The sequence below is a fragment of the Melopsittacus undulatus genome, chromosome 8, assembly GCF_012275295.1.
Source record: "Melopsittacus undulatus isolate bMelUnd1 chromosome 8, bMelUnd1.mat.Z, whole genome shotgun sequence".
Lineage (NCBI taxonomy): Eukaryota > Metazoa > Chordata > Aves > Psittaciformes > Psittaculidae > Melopsittacus > Melopsittacus undulatus.
In genome coordinates this window covers 10,628,457-10,639,246 of record NC_047534.1, presented here as the reverse complement: position 1 = coordinate 10,639,246, position 10,790 = coordinate 10,628,457, and the positions used below count along the sequence as shown (strand labels likewise).

Genomic DNA, 10,790 nt, shown 5'->3' with positions numbered 1-10,790 from the left:
TTATACTACCTGAAAGTTGGAAGTGCAACCCGCTATGGGGATGGGGGCAGAAGGGGGCTAGTTTCAATCTACAGAGAAGGAAGGCTGCTGTAAAACTGTGCACTAATAAAAATCTTACCTTGTTGCTCATCAGGAAGAGTCCCTAGACAGGCTACAGCATCTGTGGCAAAGGGTATGGGAAGGAGCATTTCCTGCTTGTTTTGTATGCTGGCAGACTGAGCAAGTCAGATTAATTTTAAATAGCTTTTCTATCAAGCACAATTTAGACATGCATAAACATCAGCTTTTGTGAGAACAGTGTGCAGAGTCTGACCCAGAAATCTCAGATTTACATTTGACACAGGCTTCAAGGGCTCCACACTAACTGTGGAGTGTGGATGGATCTCAAATAGCTGAATAGTAACTTCACAATGTCTACATATTTATTACTCAAACTCCAAAAATCACATATGGAATAACAAGGAGTATCAATATATTCTGACTTTAGTTCAGATGGAAAGAAAGAATTAAACCCCACACCAATCTGCAGACAGCACAGCATTGCATCTCACCAGCTCCTCCCCAACTAATGAACTTACTTTGGGCATAAAAGTTCTTTCATTTTATTTGGTGTCACAAGGAGTTGGCTGTACTGGAATAGTTGCCACCCAAAGAGGGGCATCAAACATAAGTGAGGGAGGTGATGGAGGCATGCAGAGGGCAAACTGGTATAGTCTAATGCCCCTGTCCTGCCAGTCCTCCGTGCAAGCAGGCTCCTGTGCTCCCGCAGGTCTCCGGTCCCAGGGACCTGCATGGAGTCATCTGCAGGACTGGGAAATTATTGTGCTTCTCAGCTCACTAGAAAGGACTCTTTTCCCTCTTCCTGTTTTCAGTGGCACGCAGGGAGCATGCTGTTCCATTCCCTGCTGCAAAAGCACAGTGTAGGGGGGGGGGAATCCTGAAAAATATTGTGCAGCACCATTGATTCAGTACAGAGGGAAGCTGGGATACTCAAATGCATTTGGTGGCTTTGGAAGTTTCACCAGCTTTGAAACAAATATTGCCTAGGTAACATCCTCACAGTGTGGTTGGTAGTTCAAAGAGGCTGAAACACCATCTTATTACTCTTATTAAACCCATTACCAATTCATCTCTCCTGATCCCATCCACACACACACACACAAAACCCCCCAAACAAAACAAAACAAAAAACCCAAACAGGAATAAAATAAATAAATAAATAAAGGCATTCCCCAAACATTCATTTCACTTTCTCTCTCTCTCAAATGAGATCAGCTTAGAGACATCAACTTCACTGATCTTTGCAAATTCAGCCAGTTAACTGACTAACATGAAACTGCATTAGATTCATTAAGACATGAATTGTAACACTCGCATGGTCACTCATCTGCTTCTGGAAACCTGCCCTCAGAGCTGGTGATGTCCAAACCCTTATTCCATTCCCACATATCAGTAACTCATTGGCTATATGGAAAAGAAGTGTATCCAAAGCACACAATGGCACATTAAGGTTGAAGAAAGCATTGGTAAAGGAGAAGAAAAACTACAGCAGTTTTTTAGCCTACTCTAACTAAACGTTGAGCCACTCCAGAACTCCTCCTCCAGCCCAACACAAAGTCAAATTGTGTCACCCCCTCTCCAAGACATTCTTTTCTCGTATGTTACTGGCACTTTATGTCAGTCTCATATGGTAGATACATGCACATTTGTCTGTGTGTTTACATACAAAAGGTCTGATAACAGTAAAACATTGTTCAGAGAGATATAAAAAACCCAAGGAGTTGCATTAGCCAAAAAAAGTGTTTTGTGAGAAACAACAATAAAAATGATATAACCACAGCTTTTCTTTTCTCTAAAATTAGATAAATACCCAAAGCTATGATTTCATTTGGGGCCTCTGTACCTTGACAGGGAGTCCAATGGAGTATATCTGAAGGCACTTAATATCCTCTACTCAGCTTAAGATGGTTGCACAGGGATCTGGGGAGCTTGGGATGTGATTTAGGGCATGGAGGAGAGAGATAGATGAAAACAAGCCCTGAAGAGCTGTGATCCACACAGCACCAGGCGCTGAAATGAAAACAAACGTACAACCCAGGTGTTCAGAAGGTCTCTCTTGAAAAAGAAAACTGCCAATTGCAAGAGTCTTTGTGTTTCTATTGACAGAGCACTTCATGCAACTCTGACAGTGCATCATACACTCTTAGAGATATTTAGCTTTGTCAGTTCATTGATCTCCTCAGTTCCCGCTTCCTCGCAGTCAGTCTTCTCTGCAGCTTTGCCAAACCTGCACCTCTCCTCTGCTGTCACAGCATCTTTCTGGAGCTTCTTGGCGGAAGGAAGAATGTCCTTGGTTTCTGAGTTATCTGTGCCATGGGCTACCTTATCAGAATTCTGTACAGAAGGCACCAGGTTGGCAATCTCATCCGTTGGAGATCGCCCGATGCTGCCATCCACTTGAACCCGAATGTCTGGAGATATAGACAACTGGTGATGTGGCACAATCCCATTGTCCATGCATTTTGGGTAAAGGTAGGTCTTCATCTGACCTTTCCCCTTCACATTGACTGTCCCCCGATAGTCAAAGTCATACCCCATCTTGTTTAGGATGCGGTAGCTCTCCTCACTCACCTGTATACGACACTCGACGCCAGTGGTGTCCATTCTGCTAGCAATGTTCACAGTGTCACCCCAAATGTCATACAACAACTTGGTGGTGCCAATGACCCCAGCAGTGAGGGGGCCGTGGTTAAAGCCAATACGAAGTTTAAAATTAAACCACAGCATGTTGTTGTTGAAGTCATCCACCACTCGCATCATTTCTTTGGCAAATTCAAAAAGGGTTTGCAAATGTCCGTGGGGATGGTTGTTGTCCTGACACTGAGAGGTGTTCAGTCCTGAAGCAGCCATATAGGTTGCCCCAATTGTTTTGATTTTCTCAATGCTGCTGTAATGTGGTTTGCTCAGCAGCTCATCAAAATCCCCAATCAATTCATTCAAGACTCTGTAGCACTCTTTGCCTCCTTCATAGTTCTCTTCATAGAACTCGCTGAAGTTCACAATACTTGCAAAGATTACTCCGCCACTGTCATGGTTTTTGGAATAGCTCTGGGAAACCTTCAACTGCTCAGCCACGTGGTATGGAATAATATTCCTCAGCAACCAGTCTGCTTGATCCCTCATGCTCTGAATTTTGGTGCGATGAAGGTCAGCCTCCACATCTCCGTGGTAGTGGAGACGGTAACTGACCTCAAACTCTCGATTCAGAAACCAGACCAGGAGGAGCAGAAGGAAGGAAACCAAAACCACTTCTTGGCCGATCAGGTCTGCTGGCCTCTTCATGTCGTTTGGCACCGAACTGTTGCACGGACTTTTTCTGGAGCTGGAAGCAGAAGAACATGAAAGGTATGTTTAAAAATGCAGAGTTAGGGCATTGCCATTTCTGCTCCGCATCCTATCTAGCAAAGGAATTCTTTGCTAGAAAAAGAAGTATAGGCAGTGTACATTACATACTAAGTTATAAAATATGCTTTGATAACTTTATCTGTTGTTAAACATGCAAAAGAATTAATTTCATTGTTAAACTCGTTATCATCAGGGCTATCATCAGGTTCAGCAACACAGAAATTACCTGACCTGTGCAGCAGTCACCAAGGAAACAGTTATCATTATATCTAAGTATACAACTAAAAGCACAAGTAAATATGTATTTAAAAATGCCTCTGTATGCATTATGAGTTGTATGTTTGCACATGCACGTTTATATGAGGGGTGTCCATAAATTTTGTGGAATTTGTCTTTCTTTGCATTGCCTCCAATATTTAGAAACATCTGCTTTATACTCCTAGTGCCTTTCCCTTGTTTCCTCATCAAAGACCTTTGCAGTATACCTTTCATGTTAACACACGAAGGTTTGGGAAGTAGATAACCCCATACAAAACACTTCATGGAGAACTGCATGAAAGTGAAGAATATGGAGCTCTGGCTTGACACCTTTTGTACATTATAACCACTGAAGCTTTTTATGGTGGAGACAGAAAGTTTCTCAAAATGCCAAAATTAAAAAGAAAAAATTAAAAAAATTAACCCCCCCCCATGTCTCACATAGCTCCAGAACAGGCTTTCAAATCCTTCCAACAGATCGTCAACTGCCTGTTGAGATCATGAAGCACTGATGGAGTGTGCTTCCAGTGCCAAACCACCCTTAACAAGGACACATCTGCAGTCTACAACTCAACTTTCTGAAGAGATGCAGTCACAAATTTCCTTTGAGGAGACATCACCTGTGTGATCCTAGCAGCTAAGTCTGAACCCAGACAGACTGGCATGAAGTGATTCCTGGAGTCACTTCACTGCAAGTTTTCTGTAAAATTATGCCAAAGCTCAAGATTTGATATGAGCAGACATGCTGGAATTCCTCATGTTAAAGAGGTTTGATAAGGGAAGGCATTGCAGCAAACTTTTTCCTTGACACACAGAAAGACAATCCGTCTCTCAGTGTCTGTGTGGATTTCTCTTATGAAGGGATGTTAGCAGAAGAGATTAAAACTCAAGCACAACTGTAGAAGCAGCTGAAGACAAGCAAATTTGTTTCTGTAACATATGAAAGCATTTTTAAGTTCAATTTGTTTCTTTATGCCCATGCGGGACATTTCCACTTCTGAAATGGAAGCGGGCACTTAAGCAATGGAGCTATATTATGGACTCAGTTTCTTTTTCTGAATGTTCATTCTCCAACATTTGATTGACAAAAAAACAAGCATGATGAAGCAAAACCATAGCAGAGTTGTGAAACAGATGAATGTGCACAGTCTCTGAAAACATCTGTAGGTGCTATGGTCTTCATTTATATTCATTAGCTCTTATCAAAGTAACCCTGTAGGAGAAAAAGTTTCCCTTAAGTAAAATATTTACACCAGAGAGTTTACAGGTTGAATTTCAGATTAAAGATAAGACCCCATACTTTGTTGGAAATTACTCCTTTTGTTTTCAACCATAAATATACTTTCAATATACTTCCATAAACACATAAACATACTTTCAACCATGAATATACTTCTCCCAGGAGATTAATTTTATTGGCTTGCTATTAAAAAAACACAAGGGAAGAATGAAAGCAGATTACTCCTAACTCACCAACTAGGTCCCTACAATCAGGTTCCCTGGTGTGTTGCTATACTAAGACTCCTTCTTTTTCTTCCTTTCTCCCTGACAACTACTTTTCTCAACTAAACCTTTGCCATGAACCTATTGATTTTCTCCCTAGAAAGACAAGTCAGAGACTAAGACAAAGGCTAAGTTGTTAGTGACTAGAATGTAACACGTAACAATTCCTGAAATACAACCCTTGCTACCTATTTTGCAGGTGGCAAAGTATCCTTCCATTCGATGGGCTTATAAAACACAATGAGGAGAGAATAAGTAAGAGATTGTAGAAAATAAGTAAGGCTGGAGAAGGTGAGGAATGAATCTTGGTCGAGGAGCATGATTCTGGTTCTTTTCAGAACAGTTCACTATTTTCTGTATCTTGTGAGATGAGATCTGCCAGAGGATCTGAGCAAGGACATGTTACCCCTTTGAGAGTATGAGTTTTATCCAGATAATCTGCTCTAACATCAAACATCCTTGCCACAGGGATTTATTTAAGTCATTAAAAGCTTTTTATTTACAGTTTGTTGTACAAAATGTTCCTCAAAGTACTTGAATTCCTGTTAAATGAATTAGGCAAGCATCACCAATTCTGTTACAAAAAGTGGCTTGTGTTGAACACAAGATCTGCCTTTTAAGAAGAAACTGCTGCCTCTCATTCACCACTCCTGAAGTACTGGCATCTGCAAGCACTCAATCATCTCCTCCAGTGCTGACCTGACCTTATTTCCCACGTGGGTGTACAGTCTTAGAGATCTGCATGTGAATCGAGTGCCTCTCTTGTAAGCTGACCTGATTTCATTAATAAGGTAATGGGTTAGTATCTCAAAAAAGAAGGTGCAGTATCTTCCAGAGCAGGCATTTCTGATCACAGTGGGACTGCTACAAGCATTAGGACAAAAAGGCACAAGATGCCAGCTTGAAGGAGAAGGCAATTACATCTTACTCATTTGGAAATCGAATTTCTGGATGTTGCAGCAACCAGGTTTCAAGACCTACAGGACTATAAATCATATTACACAGTCAGTTAGCAAAGGTGACCTGAAGCTACATTTCAGAATGAAAAGAAGGAAAAAGAACCCCCGTACACACCTATAACAGGAAGGATCACACACCCCCAAATGTTCTAAGGTCTATTTTTTATGAGGTGCTGCAGCAGAAAATGGATTTTAAAAATCATGCAAATTGAAATCTTAAGCCAACAATGTTCCTTTAAGTCAAACTGGTGAAGTGCTTCCTGGCACAGACACATAACTATTAACTTGGCATCTTCATCCAGGCTGTGTGTTGAATATGGAACAAGTGAGAGCTCTGGAGATAGAATCTCCTTTGGCTTGATCACAAATCACAAAGATAATGGCTTTCCACTTACAAAGATTTTTGGAAAGCTATTCTGCTTCTGAGCCAGTAACCTATGTTTGGATTTGGATATCTTGCTGTATTTAAAGAGGATGCACGCTTGCTAAATCTTAACGAGTAATGCTATGGTGGAACAGTGTGAAAAAAGGAAATCAAAGTGCTACTTTTGATGAAGAACATGTAATGGATGGCTATAAAAAAACTCACCTCAAGTGGCCTACCACTGTTCCTCCTTGAGCGATCACAAAGTAGAAAATGATACACTCTACCTGCTCTAAGAAAATAATGTGAAAAAGAAATATTTCCTACTTAAAAGACAAAGCTTATGGTTGTATCAGTTTGGGACTAAAGAGCTTGTCTGTTTGAAAACCAAGGAAAATACCATATTTTGATTTACTGAGCACAGGGTGGACAGTCCAGAGTTCAACCTTGTGCTAAGACTTCATTACCACTACTAGCGACTTTCTTCCCACACGACATTAATTGTTATCTCAATTCTTGATCAAGAGGGAATAGCCTCATTAAAGGCATGCAAGACAAGTAAGTCTGTTTGGCCCTCTTGGAACACAGAAGAAACTTGTATGCAAGGAACCTTACTTATTTCAGTAAGAAAGCAACAGCAAAACAGTTTGTTAAGATAAGGAAGTTTCAACTTTATATTATTCCATCACCAGGAGAGAGGGGAAATTCTGTTTGCATACAACACTAGAACTGTGGTAAACAATAACGCACTTAAAAGACAAGCCAAATTCTGTTGCAAATTAATGGCAGAAATTTAATAGGACTGACTCTTATTTCTTTCTTTAACTGCCAGCACTTTGAAGGATTGTGTTAATTTACAAATTTGGGCTGGTTCAGTTCAGTGGAGCCTGGACTGTTAACAAAGATCAGACTGAACTGGTACAATTTCCGCTTAAAACAGAGACAGTGGCCAATTAACCTGACAAAACCACCGCTGACACACATAACAGCGAGTGCTGTGAAGTATTAACTTGTGCACTATAGACATGCATTTTTCCCCCAACTGAATGTGTGACAGACAAAATACAAATCTAGTACATCTCAGAAAAGAATCATAGAATCATAGAATAGTTAGGGTTGGAAAGGACCTTAAGATCATCTAGTTCCAACCCCCCTGCCATGGGCAGGGACACCTCACACTAAACCATATCACCCAAGGCTTCATCCAACCTGGCCTTGAACACTGCCAGGGATGGAGCATTCACAACCTCCCTGGGCAACCCATTCCAGTACCTCACCACCCTTACAGTAAAGAATTTCTTCCTCATATCCAATCTAAACCTTAATGAGAGAGATATTTTGGTCACTAGGCCTTATTTGGCCTTTAGCTGGCAAGTTAGGATTTGTCCAGTGGGCAGAGTGCTCCATGCCTGCTTGCAGCAACATCTGCTGCTTGGTTTGGTTTCTTACCCATTCTTACCTTTACTTGTCATGAGTTGATTATTTATGGAAGAAAAATATTTGCATGCAAACAATGCTTGATAGCTTTTTTTTTGACAGATTTCTAATAAATGATGATGTACAAACAGTCACTGAACAGAAGACCGGGCTGTCAACTAGTTAAGGCAGAATTTATCATTTACTAGTGATCAGCAGCTGGACAGGAGCTGACTAAGCTGTTGTCAGTGCTGGACAAGATATTTGTAATTCTGAGCAGCATAAAAGGTTTGGTGATTTCACAGACTCTTAATAAACAACTGGGGATCCAAGCTCAGGCTAATCCTAAGACATTATTACAGTGATCCCCTTTAATATTTTATACATTGTACACCACATAATCAGTGATGCTTTAATATTTTGTACATTGCCTTTTCAGCAAATTCCCTTCAATGTTTTAGTTAAAAAAAAAACAAACAAAAACAAAAACCAACAACAACCTGAACAAAAACAAAACAAAAAAAAAACCCAAGCCACCTCTGTTCTTTTGGCTTTAACTTCCCATTCTCGATTTAGTGAACTGGAATTCTGTTATGAAAATTAAGTTATCTTTCATGAATCAAAACCACACAAAAAGGAAACCCCATGTTAAAAGCAACCAAACAAAACCCCCAACACTGTAGTAAGTGGTGACTTCTTGGTGAATAAATATCCAATGTGAAAGCACAGTTATCACCTCTCTGTGATAACTTTTCTAAACAAATGTTTTCTAGAACATTTCTAAACTTTTCTAAACACGTTTCCTATCAATCACAGCATTCATGTAGATGGCATTTTTAAAAGGTACTTGTTTTGATACATACTCCCAGTAAAAGTGACACATGCCTCAAAACACATTTGTTTAGATTAATTACTGACTCACGTATTCACAGGGTTGTTAATTCCATCAAGTACAACATTGCCCCATCACTGCCACCAAATTTGTAATTAGCAAACTCTACTTTCCTGATAGCAGAGACCAACTAAAACAGTTTGAAAACGGTGCTGCCAAACTTGCAATAAAACCAGGAGAAATTCCACACTGAAACAATCAGAGCAAATCTTGAACATGTGTACTTATAAGGGGCTATTAATAGCCCAAGAAAAGATTGGTGTGTGTTTGTTTAGATGTCTGAGAGCTAAAATCTCATTTGCTCCCAAGGAAATGCCTTGCAATTCTGCCTAAGCAAGCTCAGGGGGCAAACAGCACCCAGACTGTCATCACCAGTGTTGCTCATCCCAGTGAAGGCAGCTGGCTTCACAGACAGCATTTTCAGCTGAAGCTCCTCTACCACAGGGAATTCTCACCTGGCAAGCTGTGGATAGCATCCAACTCAGAACACTTCTGGATGGTGCAAATCAACCAAGAAAATAAAATAAATAGCTCACGATGTACAGATAATGCTTTAAAAACTGTTACTACTACAAAACCAGATGGTATTTTATAGCTCCTCCACAGTTCTAGTTCCTAGAAATCAAATTTTGAAAGAAAATAGCATTATATAACTCAGTGACCGCAGCATCAGCTCTCTGATGATTTTTGGTCATATCCAAGTCCCCTGCAAAGGAAATTACATACACAAGGAGCTTAAGCACAACTTGCTCAACCAATTTGTTGAATTCCCACATGTATTACTGCAGCAAAGTTTTGCTACATATAATTGACTGGAAATTTTTCTATGCCTAAACATAAAGACTGTAATTTAATATAAAGCTTACCTAAAATTCTGTGGCAAATCTAGATGAAAAGTTTCCATGGAGCTGAAATAAAAAAGCACTGATTTCAGAAGGAAAGTTAAAGCATAAACAAAGCACCCTGCCAGAATTCCAGTTATCATTTTAAACTTTTCTATTACGTAGACTGCAGAACCAGTAATCGCATTGTATGCTTGATCAGCTTCAAACAAACTTTGTTTGAATGGGACTTAGCTGCACTTTTTGCTTGGAAGAGGCAACTAGTCACACAGAGATACAAACATCCCTAAATAACAGATGATAACGCAGTCAAGTTGATGCCTGTTACAAGTAAGTGTTAAACAGTCCGATCTTACCTTGGCAACATGAAAAAGCAATTTCAGAACTCTAAAACTCACTCATGGCTTCATCTTATCTGACCACACCAATACAAAGGCTAAAAAAAACCCAACAACCCAAACCCCCCCCCAAGCAAATCTGCTGCCTATTTTTGAAAATGCTATTACAGAAAATCATTCAGTAGTTCAAGCAACTTTTGTGTTTACTTGTATTGCAATTTCTCTATCACAATCACGTATTACAACTCTCAAGATTTGTTACTTTTGGAAAAAGTAAAGAAATCTGCAGCATGGATTTATTTGCCTGTGATGCTCACAAAACTCCAGTTACCACTGTGTCAAAACCCATTATCCAAACTAATGACAGGAGAGGAACAAAAAAAGTTATCATTAACAAACCAGTTATGGGTCTCATTAATTCAACCTGTACTATCCTTCTTCATGATCAATTCTATGTATCATTTTGTCAGTCCTACAGTTGAACAGCCCTGTTATTTTAAATATTCCTTTTTCAAGATGAAATAACAATATATTCCCTGATTTCTGTACTTTGCCCATTAATGGTGACCCCTCTTCAAACCACAGGTTTAATCTAATATGACCAAGGAAACCATTTGTCAACTGACTCTACTTCCAAGTTATTTTTTTTCCCCAAGGAAGAACTTTCTTCCTATAACCCTTACAGTCACTTCCAACTTACAGATGTGAATAAAGAGTGACTTTTATTCTCCCTGCCTTTTTTTATACAAATCTCATCAAGATTTAAAGAGACCACTGAAGATACTTGAAGAGCAGATTAAAAGCTGAACGTTC

General features: G+C 39.8%; 1 protein-coding gene across 1 annotated transcript in view; it reads right to left on the bottom strand.

Moving 5' to 3' along the window:
• Positions 1 to 2,136: 2,136 nt before the first annotated feature.
• ADCY9 (adenylate cyclase 9) overlaps positions 2,137 to 10,790 on the bottom strand; it is an 84,255-nt gene continuing 75,601 nt past the window's right edge. Inside the window, exons 9-10 of the mRNA XM_005152484.3 lie at positions 9,664 to 9,705; positions 2,137 to 3,382 (exon numbers count right to left, since the gene is read on the bottom strand). Of these exons, the coding sequence (XP_005152541.1) occupies positions 2,194 to 3,382; positions 9,664 to 9,705 (1,231 nt within the window). The 3' untranslated portion in view covers positions 2,137 to 2,193. The remainder of the gene's footprint in view (positions 3,383 to 9,663; positions 9,706 to 10,790) is intronic.